General features: G+C 33.7%; 2 protein-coding genes and 1 long non-coding RNA gene across 4 annotated transcripts in view; 1 reads left to right on the forward strand and 2 right to left on the reverse strand.

Moving 5' to 3' along the window:
- The first annotated feature begins 172 nt into the window (after positions 1 to 172).
- On the forward strand, positions 173 to 12,050 carry LOC137631598 (protein FAM169B-like). Of its 2 annotated transcripts, none has more exons than XM_068363466.1 (7): positions 173 to 506; positions 5,801 to 5,916; positions 7,233 to 7,375; positions 8,990 to 9,072; positions 9,526 to 9,694; positions 9,994 to 10,173; positions 11,477 to 12,045. In XM_068363466.1, the coding sequence occupies exons 2-7, from the start codon at positions 5,816 to 5,818 to the stop codon at positions 11,767 to 11,769; spliced, it is 969 nt and encodes a 322-aa protein (XP_068219567.1). In that variant the 5' UTR covers positions 173 to 506; positions 5,801 to 5,815; the 3' UTR covers positions 11,770 to 12,045. The 2 variants fall into 2 exon arrangements, with proteins under 2 accessions (XP_068219567.1, XP_068219568.1); XM_068363467.1 differs by lacking the exon at positions 173 to 506 and adding an exon at positions 557 to 814 and having other exon boundaries at positions 11,477 to 12,050.
- A 1,070-nt stretch (positions 12,051 to 13,120) lies between these two features.
- Positions 13,121 to 22,493, reverse strand: part of LOC137631600 (uncharacterized) — a 49,970-nt gene continuing 40,597 nt past the window's right edge. Inside the window, exon 2 of the long non-coding RNA XR_011041914.1 lies at positions 13,121 to 16,542. This is a non-coding gene — a long non-coding RNA (uncharacterized lncRNA). The remainder of the gene's footprint in view (positions 16,543 to 22,493) is intronic.
- The window catches only part of Adss (adenylosuccinate synthetase), a 31,506-nt gene continuing 22,133 nt past the window's right edge, over positions 13,121 to 22,493 (reverse strand). Inside the window, exon 10 of the mRNA XM_068363465.1 lies at positions 13,121 to 19,843. Within this exon, the coding sequence (XP_068219566.1) occupies positions 19,791 to 19,843 (53 nt within the window). The 3' untranslated portion in view covers positions 13,121 to 19,790. The remainder of the gene's footprint in view (positions 19,844 to 22,493) is intronic.

The following is a 22,493-nucleotide window of genomic DNA, read 5'->3' on the forward strand; positions in this document are numbered from 1 at the left end:
TAGTGCTAATAAATGGTTAAAAAATTTAAGTCTTTAGAATAAGTTCTTCATACTCTATTACTTAAGTATACAATATAATTAGTAAAATTGTATAACAAAAAAGTATAAATAATAATTTTGTAATCAATTCTTATTTTTATTGTAAGAAAATAATTTTTTATAGGAATTACAAGTTTGCAATTTAATTACTGGAACATGGGTGTCAACAATGACAACAAGACTGTTGTGGTGATCAAGGTGGATGACAAATAAGTAGTGTGTACGCTTCAGAGAAGAGAGTAATTAAGTATTGCCAATTGAAAAGGGTTACTAAATTTACACTGGAATAGTGTGAATTATAAAGTGAGAAATGACAATGTGCCATGACGCGGAACCGGAGGTCATAATCGGAGGAGCGGCGAGCCTCGGGTTCACTGGAGCATAACACCCCACACTTGGTGTGGCTTACACACTCCCTTCACTCCAAGACGTCGTTACATTTATACTTGCAATAATCAAAGTTAAAGGTATGGACTATTTGTTAAACTCAGTAGTTGGGGATTTCAGTTGAGTATTCAGTTACAATAAGTTCATTTCTGGGCGAGTCTTGGACGTCGTGGTAACCCAAAGGAAGCCAGAAGATTCCAATTTTATAGTGGTCAGTTTCCTCTTGAATATAAGTGTAGGCAGGGAGCATGTCCAGCGTGACCATCTTGAAGGTCTGCTGACTTCCTACCTACTAGTCCTGTGTGTAGCCTGCTTGTGAGTGGTCCTGCAGAAGAACACAAGAGCCCCCAGACAATTTCATCCTAAGTTTATTGATTAACAGCTACATGTAAGTACAGTGGCTGTGTCAGTAACCTTTTAGAACATTTCGGGATTGCAGTGTTAGTCACTGTTGATGACCCTAGTCCTTCAAATCAATTTTTGCCAAAAAGGTCATACTTGAGTGCACCCCACCAAGGCTAAGCATAGCCTAGCTGTTCCTTTCTTCCTATAGTCTAAGAAGTTGATGTGGAGTACTTCAACCATTACATTTTTCATCTTCATTTTGTTTTATATGTAAACTCTTTAGAACTTGTATTTTTCATGAATAATTTGTCATATAATTTGTATTTTTCATCAATAATTTTTCATATAATTTGTATTTTTCATAAATAATTTTTCATATAATTCTTATTTTTCATAAATAATTTTTCATATAGTTTGTATTTTTTCTTAAATAATTTTTCATATAATTTGCTTAAATATTTTTACTTGTGCATGTAAGGGTCTAGTCAGATATGAATTATTATATAGTTCTTTTATATTATATTTAGTGTAATCTAAATGCATTAAGATTGCATGCATGGGAAAATGTAAAGTAACTTTTCAAATGGTATAATTGTCAGCATTTGAAGATGTTTCTCAAATAATCCTTCATGGTTGCTGCAAATCCAGGAGTAAGGTTTATCCTTTTGGATTTTAAACTACAGTACAATGCAGTAATTGCCATCAAAATAGTACTGTACTCGACTTTGTTTCAAAGATTTATTTTGCAGTGCAGTTACACGTAGAAAACTAAAAGTAGATTTGAAACATTGTCTACTTTAGATTTTATATCATAGTTAAGTAATTGTTTAGGTCATGTGCGCATCATGAATTCCTAGAGGATAGCCTAAGCTTAATTCCACTAAATAGTGCTTTGACCGTAAGTGAAAAGAAAACGAAAGAATAGAATTCATAGAAAGTTATGACTACTACAAATAATGAAACCAGACTTGACCAACACGTCATACATCCTTTCGCTCGTATGAAAGACGAAATTTTTTTTATGAAAATTTTTAAATAAGTTTTACAAATAAGATGTAGAAAGTAGTGTTATAAAAAAATAATGAAGTAATTATGCATACATAAGAAAATTAGTGACTATTAATAAAAGTATATTAATATTAAAATTTCATTCTGCTAAGAACTTGACTCTAGTTATTTGTGAACTAGTTGCATGCAGATGCTTGCAATTAGTAGCTATGTCTAAATATAAAAGCAAAATACACAAAGTATAAGTAAATTAATTATACAGTATTTATAGACAGGAATAGGGATTGCTAACAGTACAGAGTTGTGATTAAATTATTGTGGTTTTTTATGATTTAACAAATTTGAAAGTGGTTTCTGTCACGAATCCAATGTTACTTAGGGTAATTGACCACCTTACCTAAGAAATTATGTAATTCACACAAAGATGAATAAGACATGCTTAAGAAACAAAATTACATCAAGAAAACCATAAGATACGGAATGAGGTGATTAGGGGTACCACAGGAGTTAGAAAACTATCAGATAAAATCCAAGAAAGTAGACTGAGGTGGTATGGTCATGTTATGAGAAGAGATGAACAGTATATTGGGAGGAGAGTGATGGAAATGTAGGTATAGAGAACGAGAAGGAGACCAAAGCGAAGGTATCAAGGATGACCTTCGATCAAAGGGATTAACCGGTGATGAAGTGTGAGACAGAGGTAGATAGAGAACGCTGGCCAAAAACATCGACCCCACATAAAAGTGGGAAAAGATGCAGACAAAGAAGAAGAAGGAAACTTTACGGGTAGCTGTTAATCAACTTATAACATAAGGCTGAAAATATGACTATACAATTGTGATAGATACCACGAGATACAAAAAGAAATATGGTCTGGATGAAAAAGCTATTGCTAAGCAAAACACTTGCGTATAAACATTTAAATAAATTTCTGGAAATATGCACAAAACAATACTTTGGCATAAATAATACCGGAAAAAATAAAAATTAGGTTGAGATAGGAAAACTCTTATGAGAACTTTTTAAAACTATACTGTAGTATCAACATTTTTGTTCTGAGAACATGGTCTTGCTTTCCTAACAGACTCACTCAAGTATTGATGTAAATACCCAAACTAGGTACATTAACCAGGGGGAGAACTTGTCAGGTCGGGTAAAGGTTTCCTCTGTTCTAACATTTGTTTGAGGAGCTGCAGAATACAGTATTAGGTAAATGTAAACATATGGGGTTTTGTCTTTCAACTTGAGATTTTGACTGCAAAATGATAAGATCGATGTTTGTAGAGTGTTTTGAGGAAGATCGTATTGTCAGTGAAGAGGTTTCTGGGAGGTTCTTTATAGTATTCAACTTTTAAGTTCTTGATATCACTACTTCTTAAGATATTCTTCATTATTGTTGGTTTATCAAGCAATCTAATACCTTAAAATTTCTTTTAAAAAAATCATAAAAAGATGTATTCTTTTTTTTTTCATTTAAGAGACTTAAATCCTTTCAATCTGATAAGGGACCTAAACTGCAGTACACCCTTCCCCCACCTCTTCTAAAGCTTCATTAAACCTTGAATGCCCTAGGCAATGTAATAAGCAGGTCTTGCAGCAATAGAAAGGCTCAGAAGATATTGGAGAAAGATTGTTGAAGACTTGGACCAGATGGGAATTCAAGCAGAAAGTTCACCCATCAAAGCACTGAACCTAATATAACCTACCATTTGCATTCACTGTGAAATATTTATGGAGCGTCCCAGATTTGTTACGCTCTAGTGTATCTTGTTATGCTTCAAGTTACTGATTACTTCTTGCCTTTTTAATATTTAGTCTTGCTCTTATTTTAACATAACCTTGGATATTGAGTTTAAGAACTTTATCTTTGTCTCAGGAGTGAGGTAACCCTAGCCCAGGTGTTAACCTTTAACATTCATATGCAGAACTTTTTATGGTGAAGATAATTGAAAATGTGTTGAAGTAGTAGGCACAGAAAAAAATTAGGATTCTAGGAAGCGTGACGTATACTGATTATGAAATTCATTAAGTTTTAATGTAAATTCAGGTCGTGTTTAATGTTTTTGTGCTTCATGGTATTTGTATGTAAATAACCCAATTTTAAATACGTTTTTACAGACACCTTGTTATAAGTTATTGTTGGAATCTGTAATTGTTAGTTCCTCTAATATAGAGATGGGATATATCATGAATAAGACTGGTAGGAAAGTCCAGAAAATCATGAAACAAAGGGTATAGATTAAAGCTTACAGTAAAAGAAATGAAAATTTAGGAAATTAAGATTTAATTTACACAGCTTTTGATGTAACAAGCTAAATTATTCCACATAGTTTATGTCAAAGGATTCTCCTATAAATTTTCTTTTTCGGTGTTATTAATGAGAATTTCCTCCATATTTAGTCTTTATTTGAGTTTAATGGTGTCAAACTTATGCTCGCATGTCCTTATTCTTCCTTTTCTTCACTCTTCAAAAGTAAATGTAATACCGGTAGCGTTTATAATTCATGTTAGCAAAATCTCTTAAAACAGTCTGTCTTGTAGTAATTTTAGTGTAAGAATGAGTTCTTTATGCAGGTCTTTGTTTACTTTTTAATTACTGCCTCTTATGTTTCTGTTATGAATTTGACACTTGGCTTGTGTACCATGCCATTGACTGTCTACAAAATCAATAAGATTGGGTAGTTCTGAATCTATTTTGAATATTGTATCCTATTTAATATACGTATTTCTATTCTAAAAAAAAGGTAGTTCTGTAAAATTACATTATTCAAGTTTTGATTTTTAATACTGTATTACATTTTTCATTATAGTTAATGATTAAGAGAATAATGTACTGTATATTGAAATGTCGCAGTAATGGATTCTTATTATCATCAGACTCCTGGTAAACTTTTAAAGCCTTAATAAAGATTTTTAGGTACTAAATTTTGAATAATGTTCCCTGTACAGACACATGCATTATACTTTATGTATGGTTACAGAGGCAGTGTTGTCATAAAGAATAATTCATGAAATGAATTTCCTAACAAATTTAGGATAAAACATCTCTTAAAATCACTAAAAGCCTTAATAACCATTTACAATCTGGTTACTGAGCAAATGCACATTTCGTCTGATAGCACGGGACTGATGCAGTCTGAAAGACTAAAGCCATGGTTGTTGCCACCAGCTGTTAGATTCCATAAAAGATGTTTAAGCCTGTTGAAAGCAAAGAACATGGGAAATTAATTTTTTTTGTTGGGGCTAAGCATTGACATAAGCTGAGCTTTGAAAGATGAGCAATATGAACATCAAATAGTGACAAAGGATACTGTTTACAAGTTACATTAGTAAGTAGGTATACAAACAACTACATATTTTATTACTTGTTACAGTAAATAAACATAGAAACTCCCATTTACTGTTACAAAAGGCTATGTGGTAATTCTTTCAAAGGAAATTGTTTTCTGGCCAACCTTAATCATATGCAGCCACATAATTCCTGTGCTTGGCTTATCTCATCCACATTTCTTCATTCAAGTATCATAATTGATGTCTGTTAAATAGAGAAGTCTACTAATGAAGGGTCTTTTCTAATGAAAATTTGTTTTCCATTGTTTATTCAAGTTGTAGATTAATTTTGACTTCAGTTTTGGTTCCTTAGTCATCATAACCAATATCTTATTAGACTTGACGAGAACTGTACTTTACAATATTTCCATGTCTGGTCATTGTTTTATTCAAGTAGAAGCTATACTCAATTTTTTTTAATGAGGCGCATTTGCACTGACTCGCAGCAGTGCCCTTTTAGCTTGGAAAACTTTCCTGCTATCTGATTGGTTAGAATTATCTTATCCAACCAATCAGCGATCAGAAAACTTTTCCAAGCTAAAGGGGCACCCCCGCTAGTCGGTGCAAATCTGCCTCACTAAAAAGAATTGACTATAGTGATGTTATGTTTTTATTTTCATATTCTGTATATAGTATGTATATACAGTAGTTGTATACTAACTGACTTATAAGAGTTTTTATTTTTTTTCAGCTTCTGCAATACACTATGAGCACTACGGCACTATCAATACCAACAGATTCTGAAGTTTATGAAAGCATTACGAATATTGCCTTGTGGTTACAAACTCACAGCCATTCCGGACCTCAGTAAGTATTAGAATATGCTCAGTTTTAGAATTTTATTTTGGTTATTAAAAAAAAAAAAAAAGATAAAGGGATTCAGAGTGAAAATTGTGTGATGTCAAAGCCATAGATTGCAATTCTTTAATCCCATTTTGAGTACTATAATACAGTTGGAAACAGGAATTTCTGGCACACCTTGCTCTGAGGAAGCACACCCTGCCACTCCTTTACTGCGCAGAGAATTCCGATGTGTATCCACGCCCATCACTTCTGCTATCTCTCCATACACTAGCTGTTTGGTTACTCGCCGCACAGTCAGAGTTTAACAGGGTGCACTTCCTCAAAGTGGGGTGTGCAAGGAATTCCTGTGTCCAACTGTATATTCTTAGACAGACTTAAGAAAAGCCATGTTTCAACTAGCTAGGTGGGACCTCTAATTTTTTTTTTTTTTTTCCCAGCTTTGCACCCGTATTTTTTTTTTCTTGAGCATTTAAATTCCTTATATGTTTATCAGATACTGTAGTTAGTATGCTGCTATAATGTCTGGTGCTGTAATTTTTCTGTCTCTGAAGGAATTACTGTACCTGATTTGATTCCCTTTCGTATATGTTCTTCTCTACCCTGCCATTAGTTCTGTAGTTTTGTTGTTACCACATTATATTGTTCCTTTGAACAGCCCACATTCATTTTTATCACTAACATCAGTGATATTATTATTATTACTAGTTAGGCTACAATCCTAGTTGGAAAAGTAGGATGCTTAAAGCCAAGGGAAAAATAGCCCAGTGAGGAAAGGAAATAATCTATCTATTATCCGTGGCACTTCCCCCAATTTAAAGGGGTAGCAAAAAAAAAAAAGGGAGGATGAATAAAGAATATAAAATATCTTAAGATTAGTAACAACGTTAAAATAAATGTCATATATGAACAACGAAGAGAGGCTCTTGTCAACCTGTAAAAGATAAAAACAGTCACTGCAAGATTGAACTTCTGAAGTTCCATACAAGTGTTTGCTGTGTTTTTAATTACCATTATATTTTGTATTCAACTTACTTTCTTATCAGCATATTGTTCATAATTGTTATGTTTCTGATGTTGCACTTAATTTCATCCCTTAATTGGATTGGTTATTTTATGTAGTTGAATTATCTTTTTATTTATCTTATGTAAAGTCCCTGACGTTTGCACGACTAGTTCAGAAACATGCATTATATGGAGTGTGCCTGTTAGGACTGATGTCATAGGATTTGGCGCGTGTGTACTGAGAGGTTTATATAAGTAAAGAAAATTGTTTGAAAAAATGTAATGTTTCACAGCTTTGATTTACTTTTACTATGCAGACAGACACCTGAAGAAATAACAGCTGAAGACTTGGCTGTTGCTGTACCAGGCGAATGTCTTTTTCCTGAGCTGTGGGCTGAAAATGAGGAGGCAACGCATGAAGAAGAAAAAGGCATCCTTGTTTATACTGATAGTCGTGAAGGTAAAGTTGTTAGTTTTTTTGTTCAAATGTTTGTAAATATTTGTTTTTTTTTTTATTCAGTCGCATATTAAAGTTTTTTTATGACTAGTATCCTCCATGTTTTTAACTTGTAATGCATACGGTTATTACTGTTTTCCTCTGGTGTTACCATAGTTCCCTGACTTTCTAAGTGTGTTAGTATCTGCTACTCAAGGGTATTGATATTCCTTGGTGCAATTACTGTACTAAGCACAGAAAAACATTTGCAATTGAATGTAGGAATCGATTTGTAGTCATAGAGACTTTGAGACAAAGAGCAGACAATTATGGAGGAATGGTGTGATATTAAGAACATATATCAGTCTGTTGGTTGTGAAGTTTTGGAATACGCAGTTACAAGGAGAAAGCTTGGATATCAAATGATACGTGCGACAGTATAAAAAGGAGATAACAACAGAAATTGATTATTGAAGGTCTTTGGAGAAGTAATAAAAATTACAAGGTAGAGCATGCTAAGTATTGCTGTACTTATAGTGAGGTAAAAAAAAAAGCTAGGAATGACAAGAGAATATTTAGATAGGAAAGCAGAGGAGGCTCATGGAATTATTAATGAAATCTCAACTGGAGCCAAAAAGAAGAGGCATACACCCATAAAAAAGAGAGATGGATCTCTTATAACAACAGAAGAGGAAGAAAGACAATGTTGGATAGGTCATGAATGGGAGATAGGAAGGGAATACTGTAATTTGATTGATATACCTGGAGCTGATGAAGACCTTGATGTGCCCATGAATGAATTCAGTGTATTTGAAGTCGAAGCTATCATTAAAAAACTCAGTAGTTGGAAAGCCCCTGGTTACGATGGAATAACTGCTGAGATGATACTGGGTGAAAATGAGGTGACCCCCCTAAATACTTACAAGATTATTTTGTAGAATCTGTATTTTGTTTTGTTTTGTTAAGTTTTCTTCAAGGATCAGCTGGGCATTACTCATTGATTTTTTCATGCGTTATCATTGTTCACAGCATATATAAATTTCAAATTATAATTCTCGACCAATATACAGTACTAGGACATAATATAACAGTACTTTGTAATATGCAATTAAATATTGTAATATGCAAAAATCTTTTTATTAAAGGCACGATTTATTAATACACAAAGGAAATTTTAATTTGAATCATTATATAAAATACTGTACGTCGCTTACGGTGCTACTATAGCGTGATTCCCACCCTCATTTTCTGTTCCTACTTCAGTATGGAGATTCAAATCTACTATAGGGTGATTCCTACCAAGCAAACAACTAAATAATGTAATATTCCCCTTCCAAGCTGTTATTACAAGAGTAACACTTCAATTAAGCGTTACCAAACAAACTAAACAAGCAAACAGTGTGTAAACAAAACGACCATTTTACCTAACCTAACTTAAAGTGCGTTTTAGGGATTTTTTAGCATGTTTTATGAAATAGAATAGATTAAAATAGTATCAAGAAGTATGTTTTATCTATCCTCCTTTGGTAGGAATCACCTTATACCCCAAAAATAGTGTAGGAATTACACTATAGTAGCACCGAAAATGTCCCAATTCCCTTGCAAAACTTAATGATTAGTATGTTATATACTTTCCAGATAAATACATATGGCTTAAAGGAGACTGGCATCCATTAGAAAGAGTCTTAAGTATTACTTCACCAAAAAATGGATGGGTTCGGGTAAGTTCCTTTTTTCCAAGTGGAAAAAAAGCTGTTCTGTTTAGTTCATAAAGCCCTGTCCACACGATCGAGCATGCCCGACGGGTAAACAGTGATACCAGACCACAATAGTTAGTAAGAACGAGGGTTAATGACGTCAGAAGCGGGACAAACACAGACAGGGATCTGGCATCATACAGTGTTGCCAGATCCCTGCCATTAGTTTTCCCCGCTGCTGACGTCACCAACCCTCATTTTCACATAACTATTGTGGCCTGGTATCACTGTTTGCCTGTCGGGCAGGCTCGATCGTGTGGACAGGGCTTAAAAGATAGTTGTGGTTTACAGCTCAATGCATGGTTGTGCTATGTTGAAAATGTGAAATAATTGTGATCTTTGCTCAATCATGAAGACACTTAGAATGAATAGGAAATAGCTTTAGCTTCTAAGTGGAAAAGTGACCTATCGTGTCAGACTTCGTGCCTGGGTGAGCGTCTGCTGGTGCTCGTACTGACGCAGCTGGACTATGCTGCTCGGGAGGCGGAAGCTGAGGTGCCCTATGGCTGCTGTCCTCTTGTAGATCCCTCCTACCTCCTCTGGCACCACCATCGCCCATCTGGCATGTGCTCGCTCAAACGCAAGGGTCAGTTCTATGCTTCAAGTCTTATTTTCTGTCTTCTGTTGCTTTCAAATTTTGTTGGTGGAGCAATAGAGTAAGTTGTGTTTGCATGATACTGCAGCACTCAAATGGTATAATTCTTGATCACAAAGGTTTGGTCTAGTAAAGAGGTTGATGGAAGAATACAGTATTAGTCTTTGCAACTGTGCACCTTTTCTACTGTATTTTGATGATATATAGAATGTTTAATATATAGTATGTGTTGATTTGCCTTAATATTGAATTAGAATGTTATATATATTTCTTAGTTTTTTCCTTTTTAGGTACAAGCATATGGGGAGGAGAAGATGTTTATGCTTGTGATACTTTAGATACCATGTACGTAAGGCCATGCGCGAGACGGCAAGGCCACTCTTTGGCCTTGTTACGTACTTTGGCTGCAGAGTTACCCCCTGGTGAGCACCTTGGTTTGTCTCACCCAGTGTCATTAAGTATGTGCAAAGGTGAGTGTCCTGGAGTCATCTTCTTATCACATGTATATGTTTTTTCTGGAAGAAAGGTATTTGGTTAAAAAATAATGTTATATCTTTCAATACTATTCTATATTTCGACTGATTATGAGGGTTAGATAGTAAAATGTTTTCAGACTGTTTAATGGCATTATGGGTACTATATTATTCAAATACAAACAATTGCATTACAAGATCTGTCATTCAGTTAATCCCAGTAGGCGAAGCATTTACAAATTTTATATTGCTTCTCTGTTGCTTAAATACAGTATTCCATGTAAAATTTCTGTAGGGTGTTAGGGGCATCAATGTAACTCTGTAGTGTGCTACACGGTTTACCTAAGGGTTTTCAGTGTCCCTTAGTTGCACTCACTTTTGGCCTCCTTTATCTGTTCCCTCTTCCTTTTTTTTTTTTTTTTGCAGTCCAACTTCTTTTTTTACTTTTACTCGTATTGCAACTGCTGGATTTTCCTTCCATTCACTCCTGGGTACTGAATGACCTTCCAGGCCATGTGTTATGAGTCATTCTACATTGTACTAAGGATGTGTTAGTAATGTACAGTAGTTGCCTTTGTAAAGTAATATGAACTAGAGTACAATATCGTGACAGAAACCATGTGAAAACAATGTAATATAGTACAATGGGTTACTGGGTGTTAGTCAACTGCACATAGGCGGTTTGAGTTGAACCGCCGTAGGCCACCAATTTTACGTGGATTTTCGCTCTTTGCAGGTGTTACTAGCCATGAAGACAGAGGGCTGACTGTAGTTTATTTCTGGTCTATTTTCTTTTTAATTGTAGAATTGAGTTTTTTATTGTTAACATAATTGAAGATCATAGCTAGATGTTTATTAATTTTAATATTGTCATCATGGCTGTGAAATAAACTTGCTGCTAAGTATCAAAGCTTGATTAGCAAAGGCCTCCCTGTTTAGCCTAGGCTATGACTCATCAAAGTTTTCTTTAGCAATCTGTTAAGAATCCATAGGAATAAGTGATGTAGCCTGAATCATAGAACGGTAAAGTAGTTTGTGTTTTTGAAAGAGTTTAGGAAACGGTAAAGTAGTTTGTGTTTTTGAATGAGTTTAGGAATTATTTATTTCTATTGAACAGGCTTATTTGTGAAATTATAAGATGACCACTACTACTTTAACAGGTTATGTACAATTGATTTTTGCATTTCAACAATTAAAATATTTTAAGGTTTCAAGTGTGTGACAAATTATTGTGTACTGTATGCTAAAAAACATCGAAGCCGTATGTACCTTTGATTACTTTGGTATTTTTTTTTTCTAGTTCTTCTTAAATTCATCCAAGTTTATCCCGAACTCCGAGATTCATTGTGGACATTAGATGAAGATGGTGAAGTCTCTGGCACAGTTAGTTTGATGCTCGGCTCTCTTCTGATGCGGGGTGCTTTAATTGGGGCTGGCACAAATAATCGTTCTCAACCCATGGAAGAAACGCAACAGCCCATGGATCAGGCAGATCAACCCATGGACCAGACTTCACTCCAACAAAGTGAGGGAACGCAAAGTTCACAAAAGCAAGTCCAAGAGGAGGTAGCAGAGCCGTGTGATACGTCGTAGAATTGCTGCTGCTGTAACGTACCAAATATTTCATGTTATCTTAGTAGCTAAGATTACTCGAGATTTATGTTATTTATTACTTTGTTAATATTTAATTTCCATGGGAAATATTGATAAGAAAATTATATTTGTATCTTATTAGTCTAGTTGATAGATAGTATGCTCATAAATTACATATTTACATAGGCTGTTTATAAAATAAACAAGTGTATTTTACAGAGCTTTTAAATCCCTTAACCTTTGGATGGCATGTATAGAGTTTGGTCACATGGTGTAATGAGGCTATTTAGCACAAAGAAACATATAGGGAATTATTTTTATGAATTTGAAAATAAGGACCAGCTGTTAGCTGTTCAACTCCAACCTCAAAGCAAATGAAAAATCCAATTGTTACCCTAAGTAAAACTTGAGAGGTTTGGCAATTATATGTATACAGTGCTGCAAAGAACTTTGAGCGATTTCTACCTCTTGATGAAAGCCATGTGAAAAAAAATGTTCGAGGGAATAATCAACAGAAAATGTTATTAGCCATTGCAATTTGTCAGCAATTGTATAGTAGGTAAGTAGTGTATATTTTTATACTTTCAAATTTTAAGCAGTTTTCAAAAATGGTTTGTGTATTCCATTTGTTCATTGGTCATTCTGATGGCATTCTTGGTAACATCAATCTAGAGTCCAGAAAGTTAAAGTCTGTGGATGTGGAGCTTCATATCCTGCTTTTTTGAAAGCGTGTGCCTCCCTGGTTCATGAGGTATGCCTTAGTAGTGGTGGTGTTTGCTGTCACGTTGATGTTTTGACGTTAGCATTTCAGGGAGGTCTATAACGCTTAAAGGCCTTCTATAATGGCTTCGAGGACACAAGACATTCCTCGGAAGAAATTACGAAGATTGTATAAAACGTTTGTAAGAATAACAAGATAGTATTTTAAGTAATTCATCAAATATTGGATCAAACCAAATTACTGCACAGAATAGACATCAACCTTGTATTATAAATTGACAAATTCTTAATAGTTTTACCACACCTGTTCATTACCAATAATTGATACATACAGTTACCACAGCATTTGTTGGTTGAAAAATCAATGAACACAAATCATTTTCAAGTATTGCTATGCATCCTGAGATTGGGCATTGTGCGTTATACATCTAATACAAATGGGTCAAATGAGTGAGACCAATTTAAGGTGATGATACATTAGCATAATACAGTATAGACTTTTAAGATGAAGAATGCCAGACTGACAAAGTCACAGTATAGTATACTTGAAGTAGTCAACGTAGTTGATAATGAGGGTGATAAGCACTGATATCCATTTAGTAATTATATAAGGTTTGGAGTAAAAAAGAAATAATCACAAACATATTTTACATGTTATTCAAACATTTACAACCAATGGAGAATACCAGATTTACTCACTTACAAAAGATAAAACAATATTTTACGGCTCTTATCAAAGAGCCCTTACACACGAGGACACTAGTGTCCGCCACCGGTGTCGGATACTAGTTGCCTCCCATATTATCAAATGGAGCCTTTCACATGAGGCAACAGCGGTGTCCCAAGCAGACAACTTCCGGGCAACAGATATTTCGGTGTCTCGCTCCCGCAACACGTGGCGGACACTGACGGTTGCCGCCATTCTTCCGACTGAGGTGTGTGAGTGGCTCACTAGTTGCCAGGGCGTTGTTTTGAGCAAGGACACTAGTGTACGACACCGGTGGCGGACACTAGTGTCCTCGTGTGTAAGAGCCCAAATAGTCAAAACAATAGGCAACATTATTTTTACATATGCTGCTTCAACCCTGTGTACAATATCCAAACATTGTGCAATTACCACCTCAATGGTAAAACAAAGTAACTGATTTTAAAGGCGTAAACTAAGAGATCTAATATTTTGATCACAAAAAATAAATAAATGCAAAAGTAAGGTTTCAAATTACCAAATGCACAAAAAAATAAAAATGCGAGCGAGGTTTCAAATAACCGCGAAGTATGTCGACGTATGGAGCTTCAACTGACTCGATGCAGCAATTGAACAAAAAAAAATCCCAAACATTACCACTTACGAATCATGACCACTTGAAAGTAATGCAATACAGTAATTTCCTTGAACATTTAGTCACACTTTTGACAGTCCTGTGTAAAATTAAAATCTTAAGAACTTTAATTATGAACAAAAAAACAAAGACATTACGTGTGAAAAACTGAAACCTTTATTGCTCGATGTGACATTCTTATGCACGAGTAATTTAGCAGTGGTAGAATTTCTGATGAAAAGTTCAAGCTCTCCACTGGTTATTTAAAATCCCACTTTGTTAATGCTCTTAATCTCCAGTGAATATCTAAGTTATATATCAAAATGAAAAATAGTGTAATCAAGTGATGAGTGATTGTAAAATTGCCATTCATAAAACACTTCCATTAATGTTTAAGAAAAAGACAGTTGATCGTGATTAAACGAAAATTTACCGGTCAAAGGCACAACATGCTTAAGCAGCTGATGCATGTTCTTTGAATATGATTCATTAACAAAAGATCTAAAGTTTTAAAATCAGCTTTACATTCCACATGCTAAATCAAATACATATAACTTATGATTGCAAAAGACACCAGAGTATCAAATTTTTGAGATACTGTAGTATATTGTTCAACAATTTCCCGAATCCAAATTGTCTTACTCCGATACATAAAACACCACAATGGTGTGGAGTAAAAATCATGACAAGTAATTGGTTAACATACAAATTATAACAGTAAATGAGAATCATAAAAGTTTGTTCAAGGTTACTCAAGTTCACTTAACTTTAAGTAATCACCTTTCCTCCGTGTAGGAGCAAGACCAGGTCAAATTGAAAAACCTATTAATGAATAATCAATTGTCCTTACAAGATATTACCGAAGAAGAAAGCTTCTGAACATAAAAGTAATACTGGTGGTATATATATCTATGAAAAAGCAGCTGGTTAATACTAATTGCCAAGATTTTATTTGAATCTTTGAGAATTGTTAAGCCCTACACAAAGACTTGATAAAATAATTGGTAATCACCAATAAAGCAGAAGACTTGATAATGCACTCTTTTAACAATTAAGCACTGATATTAAAATTAAAATAGGTTGTACACTACATTCTCTAAGTGTCAGGATTTTAACGATTTTTTTTTTTCAAATCCCAAACTAACAACCTCCACCCCTTGGAAAAAAAAAATGCTCCACAGAAAATCCTGTAAAGGTTTCATAGTTAAATATGGGATGTTTCTACTCGTACAGAAGGCAGCTTCATAATTGAGAAATACTTTATACGCAAAAAAAGAGAAGCTATCAAATTTGGCTGTGTGAATACACAACCACGTGTAAATCAGGTAAGTGTTACACAAATACAAAATGCAACATACCTCATTTTCAAACCCTTTCTTTCAAGTAAGGAAAGAAAACAAAATCAAGAAAATATTGCACAGCTGAGAAAGTTTTCATTTTACAAAAATGTATAAAAAAAGGCACTAGGAAAAACAACTTTGTGCACTCCACATTCCTAAGTCCCCGTAATAAAAATGGGGCCGATTATATAAACTCACTTTTGCAAATCTATTAAATATAACATACAAACCTCTATATTTAATATTTTCACAATTATTCATGCAATTCCTGTTGTAACATATTCTATTTCTTTATGCCACTTAATCATTTCTACTTCTTTATACCACTTGGTTTAAACAGTCTGTATAGCGTCTAATGATTAGGCTTTGCTGTAATTTAATGTTCAATCGATAACAAATTGTGTGCAAAGTAGTTGTCTATTGCAATGCACTATAAGACTACCGAAGCTATGGACGTTAATTCACTTATCACATTTCTACTGAATGAGATTGACTGATTTATGAGATATGAACCTAACAATACAGCACATCTACAAGAACATCATCGTCTAAAGCAGCTGCATTACTTTCCTATTAATCTTTAACATAGGTCAACCTGCATAAGATTCATACTCTATATAACATTAACTCGGCAATGTGCATGTAAGCTACCATACTACAGCCCTTTTACAACTAAACTAAAACTGCTGTATGAATGTGTAGGGTTATTTAAACTAAAGCTTGAGAACCAAGGCTAGCTATTAGCAGCATCATTTAGTGGTACAATACATTACCAACTATACTATAGTGTGTGTATTCACATCAAAATGATGGTACGAACTAAGAAGAATGTTGGGAACCAAGTTAGGATTCACATTCATCAATTACTGTACAATAACATCACAAGAGGTATAACAAGAGCATGTTGTATTATTAAAGACTTAAACAATTCCCCCATAATGCATTTATAGTTATGAAATAGTGATAATAAATCAATTCTCTAAGACTACTAGAATTCTAGTATAATGCATGAACAGAAAATACTAAAAATAATAGCCAGCAAAAATCAGTATGAGGTATCTATTCAACCTACATTTAAAATTCTTAGCAACACTCAGGTCCTTCTTTAATAAGATAAATTCATTACCGAAAAAAAGCCACAAATTTTCAAAACAATTTGTATTTTTCCTAGCTATGCAAGCCCAAATCCTTTAATTGGGGCACTACTAGCCTCTGAAAATCATCCTTAACCCTTTTACCCCCAATGGACGTACTGGTACGTTTCACAAAACTCATCCCTTTACTCCCATGGACGTACCGGTACGTCCTTGCAAAAAACTGCTATTTACATTTTTTGCATATTTTTGATAATTTTATGAGAAACTTCAGGCATTTTCCAAAAGAATGAGACCAACCTGACCTCTGACGAAAATTAAGGTTGTTAGAGCAATTCAAAAAAAATATACTGCAAAATGTGCTTGAAAAAAAAAAACACCTGGGGGTTAAGGGTTGGAAAGTTCCAAATAGCTTGGGGGTAAAAGGGTTAATAAAAAAATTTCTTCTAAAATCTCAACAGCATCATGAATAATTCTGTAACAAAAGCTGGCAATATTATGTAATTAATTCAGAATACTGTAGTTTTCCTACCTGGTTATAATGCAGCATATCCCACACCAATAAAAGATTTGCAGCCATCAGTATAAATTTCTCACTGTGGACCCATTGTGAGGTGTAAAGCCAAGTGTACAGGTGAACTTGCAATCTATGAGATATCTGAAGTTTTCCAACATACTCTAGTTATATAGTTAAATGTTTAGGGGTATCCTCAGACCGTCTTTTGTTACGTCTATGGTACCTAATACAGTATAGGAAAAACAATCATTTTGAGAAATCACTCATAACTTTAGCAGGCAATTTGAAACAAAGTAATTGCCTCAATTTTTACATGTATCTCTTCCCGGTGTAGTAAGCAGGGATTTTCATATTACAAAATTTTCAATTAATATCGTTTTATATCGGCTCAATCTTCTATGAATGTTTTTACACCATTTTCCTTACTTAAAACCTTATAATAACAAAAATATTAAATAAGAGCAACATACAAACTGACTGAACAACTTTACACATTATGAAAAAAAAATTGGTTTAAATTTTCTTACCAGCATACTAACAGAAAGCATGATTATTATTATTATTCTATTACAGTACAGTAATCTGAAAAATATTTATTCAAGCACCCACTTGCAACAAAACACCTCATCCCTGCTCTAATTACTACTCCTGACTATAAAAAAATACATGAAACAGCAAAATTGGGGAGTTTAAGTGGGTCACAGCTCTTCAATACAAATTGATGATGCAATTTTTGACAACAGCTCTTTTTGGATATTTTTACGAAATCCCAGAGTAGCATAAATATGTTTTACACTTTCTCAGTGATAATGTATCAGAATCTAATTGGTTGCTGTGAAAACGAATGATACACTTCGTTATCATTATTTAATAGACAGACAAATTTAGTGCCTTCCTGGTTATGTTAGTACAGTAAACTTCTTCCTCAATTAAAAAAAAATGCGATTGTTTTTCTTACAATTAAAAATTATAAATAGGACATCTCATTATGCTTTTGGCTCCAGCTTGATGGTGTTATATTCTGATAAACGTGCAACTCTGCATATTTATGCGTAGCAACCCAAAACAAAAAATATAAGCCATCTGAAAGTGATCAAATATTGAGGATGGTCTGGAATTCAAGAACGTCTTAATGATCCTTCAAAATTAAGACCAATAAACAGTAGAATCGATATACTTCCTTAAGATATACTTAGAACAAAAACTGAACATTCATAGCGTTTACCAAATTAAGATCTAGTTAACAAGAAATTACATGGTTCGAGAACTAATTTCAGCGTAAAGAAAGACTTCTATTAAAGGGTCTGTATTTCTCCCCGGACAACTTGCACTTCTAACATTGAGCATAATCCAATATCAATTTCGACATAAACTTTGAAAAGTACCTCAATATAAAAAAAAATTAAAATGTACACACAATCATTATGGTAAAACATCTTCCGATTAATGCAATATCCCAATATGAAAAATTTCACCTACGTCTTCCTATTTTGGGGAACAGGAGTTCATTTATCATTACCTTAGTCCTGAGGCACTAAAATTCATAAATTACTTAAACTTATCATAAAGATAAACTTTTTTTTCAATCTTTTAATTGATGCAAGGTCATGGAAATGTTCAGGGCCAACAAAGATAAAATACAGCAATCTAGAACACAGAAAGCTTAACACCTAATAATTTAACTGAAGAAGAAAAATAACTAGTAAAAATAGTGAAAAGTTAAAACAAGTTATTTGAAAGCAACAGGATAATTTCACTTTCAAAACCCTGAAATCTATTTTTGTCTCAACATATAACCAATAAACAATACCATCCAAGCCAAGGTATCTATTAAACCAATATACAGTAATACCCCGCCTCACGTCATTAATTGGTTTCAAGAGACCAAACTTAATTTCAATTTCTAAGAGGCCAAACAATTTAAATTTTGACATAGGTTGGATTTTTGCCCTATAGTGACTAATATATTTCCTATACATGTATTGAACATGTAAAAGTACTTACAACCTGCTAGTACATCAATAAACTTCTGTACAATACAGCGATTGTACGAAGTAGAGACCGAAGTAAAGTAGATTTTATTGTTATATTTAATACTTAAGGCTGAGCGACGTAAATTCAAAACCGACGTACGTTGAATCGACGTAAAGAGGGGTGTTACTGTACTGCATAATTGTTCTTGCTGGGAATTACAACGCACATAAAAAATGAATAGATAAAGAGCCACTGAAAACAATATACACAGATATATATATACAGAATATATTGAAACCACATTCTGCAAATTTTATTTTCAGAAAAAACATTATATGTACACCAAAACCATGTTCTGTTCTGAGACCTTTCAGTTACTTCTGAAATGCAGTCATTTATACAAAATAGAAGGGTTTCTTTACTTGGCTGATCATTCAGCAATCGTCTCACTATCGGCGAAAATTTATGAGGTACAGCACCATTTACCCAGTGGAAAAAGTTATTAAATAACTAAACAGAAAAAGGAATAAAACGTAATGTTTAAAAAAAAGTCAAAAGAAAACCTCTTCAATCCTTTGACAGCTACAGGATCAGATCATATCGAAACCCGAAAAGGTTACTGTTAAAACTGAATGAAATTATATTAAACCAAAACAAGAAAACTCCATTGATGACAGTATTATGTTATGATGTTATGGAAAATAAAGGCTTTTTACAATTGAAAACATTTATGCTAAAAGTAAATATAAAAAAAAAAATTTAAAAATGTGCATACTCTTACTTTTGAGAAAAACATGCAAAACTGCATTTCTACCTTCATAACATCATACAAACAATGGGTAAAGTCTTAAATTACGATAAAATGTTAAAAGTGCTGCCAGTTTCCATGAAATTTAATTTCCCTTCAGCAACATAACATACTGTAATCTAAATACACAACAAAGTAAGACTCAACAAATCCTTCATCCAACGATATGTAACCTCTGCAACTAGCCTCTTTCGTACACTTAAAAACTTCAAAACAGATGATTACAACTCTTGATCACATTACCAGTTACTAGAACACTGTAATCATAGAGGCTCTTGCCTTTCCAACACCAATCCACTTCACTGAAATGATAAAAAAAGAGTAACTTAGTAACAAAACTTAAAGAACATTTGGAAAAATGTATTTTAAATCCATGAACATTCATAAAACTGACTCATACTTTATAAGAAATGGTCTCCAATATTCAGTCCTCTACTTACATTAATGAAATGTTTAAATCATGCTTGCATGAACAGATTTATCCTTTAATTTTATTCTATGATGGTGGTAATGGTGCAATTGACAAAAATTTAACAACACTTTGGAGCACCAATCAATGTATTTTACACCAAGTAATTACCAATTTTTAATTTTTCTATCCACATAAAAGGGATTTTGACGAAGGAAAAATCTATTTCTGGACGAGGTACCTGTGTCGCCCAGTGAAATGCTCCTTAAAACATCATTTCAAAGGTATAAATACTGCTAAATATACCAGAGAAAAAAGTTGCATGGAATGCCAGGAGTATATCCAGCTCGCTCACCCCTAAAGGGTGTCGGTATTAAAACTGGGGCGAGTGATACCACTACCAGAGGTTCCTTTCCAATTAGACTTCTCCCTCAAATGAATATTTTATGTTACATTATACCCATAGAAATTAAATTCAATCAGCTATACAATAATAAATGTTATGAAGTCCTATCTTGAATAGTTTTCGTGTTAAGATGAGTAAAGAGGCAAATTATTTATTGAGGAATTGGCACTCAAAGGGTTAATTTAAATCAACCTGAGGTAGATTTCACGTACGAGTTGATCAACGGACATGAAAAGCTACTTGATGGCATTGGTCAAGAACCAAGGGGCCTAGATATACTCAAAGCATCTTTTGGATCAATAGATGCAACACCTAGTATTGCAAGAACAGAGGTAGTACTGTCATAAGGGTCACCCATCTGAGGCTTAGCGATAAACAGGAAGCAAAAAAGAATCTCAAAAGAGAATTTGAAGTTCAGATGCATTCTGGCCAGCAGGAATACCTTCTTCATTGAATGATGTTAAAGAGAGGCTTCATGTAGCAGTTTGTACAAGGTATTACAATGGCTGTGACTCACCAAGGAACAACCTCTTAATGTTTATTGAGGAAGAATATAATCAAATTTCTTAAAACAGCCTCCTGAATCAACTACAAAAGGAGATGATGGGCATTCCCAATGCAAGAATGATTCACAAAACTCACCAAGTAAGAGACTGTACATCAGGGTAAAAGATCTTGGGTAAAGATAGTGGCAGATGCATCGTTAACAACAAATGTTGGGTTTGTCACGGAGTAACATCGAGTTCTTTGTAAGAGGTGAGAAGCTGTGCTTATATAATAAAGTCATTTTAACTTACAACTTACCATACACAATCTAAACTCATTCTCTGTATAAATGAGTATAATTAACCTACTGACATGATCATGTGGTAACATACCCACTGGTGAGCTGAGAAATATCCTTGCCAGGGTTTCATTTCTTGGGTAATCAATAAAGTACTGTAGATCACTACAGAATTTTACATAAAGCAACCTAAGCTCAACTTTGACTGTTGGGTAGGTAAATAGATATTGTACTTTTAAATGAAGTTAATTTTTCTTTAGGGTGACATAATCTATGTTCCTTCTGTATTTTAGTTTCCTAGCCTAGCCCTGCTTTAATTTCAATAAAGCTCACATGGCTTTCTCTTCAAGCTTAACTTGTACCATAAATCTTATTGTTAAAATCCAGTTTTTTAGGGGGACAAGCTAAACTTTATATAATATATTTTACTATTATGTTATTTTCTTTACAGGTAATCCTTTTGTAATGGCTGAAAAATCATTTTTTTTTAAAATAAATTAATAATTTCAATATTGAGTAATTGACTTTTATGACCAGTTTTGGGCTTTTTAACCCTTCAACCATAGAGACAAAGGTGTTAATCGTTACCAAATTTACCTCATCAAGATTGCACAGGTCACTGTTATAATTTAACCCTTTTACCCCCAAAAGAACATACTGGTAAGTTTCACAAAAGCCATCCCTTTACCCCCATGGACGTACCGGTACGTCCTTGCCAAAAAATGCTATAAATTTTTTTTTTCATATTTTTTATAATTTTTTGAGAAAATTCAGGCATTTTCCAAGAGAATGAGACCAACCCGACCTCTCTATGACAAAAATTAAGGCTGTTAGAGCATTTAAAAAAAAATATACTGCAAAATGTGCTGGGAAAAAAATAACCCCCCGGGGGTTAAGGGTTGGAAATTTCCAAATAGCCTGGGGGTAAAAGGGTTAATATTCAGAGTATGAAGAGTTAAGTAAAATTTAGTCATGAAGTAGTAGTTGCACTTCATAACAAACAATTAAACTACTCAAGCATATTTTGATTTAAACTTATATTCTTAATAAGGCCTATTTCAAACTAGTAAAACTATGTCAATTTAGTCCTAGGGCTAAAACAACAAAAATGCCACAGGGTTTTTCGTACAAACCAGTCAATCATTCAAATTCTTAAATTCAAGATTTCCAAAAAGCACAGGGTCACCAAATCAAAAAACTAATAAAAAAATTTCCATAGTTGGTTTCAAGATCTGCCATGACAAGTTTACTATCAATTCAATCTTTCATGATGCAAAGAAGAAAGTTATTCTATGGATATGATAAGGTGTCTTTTATGTGATTAATGGGAGTGTATGAAACTAGTTTTGAGTT

The sequence above is a fragment of the Palaemon carinicauda genome, chromosome 40, assembly GCF_036898095.1.
Source record: "Palaemon carinicauda isolate YSFRI2023 chromosome 40, ASM3689809v2, whole genome shotgun sequence".
Lineage (NCBI taxonomy): Eukaryota > Metazoa > Arthropoda > Malacostraca > Decapoda > Palaemonidae > Palaemon > Palaemon carinicauda.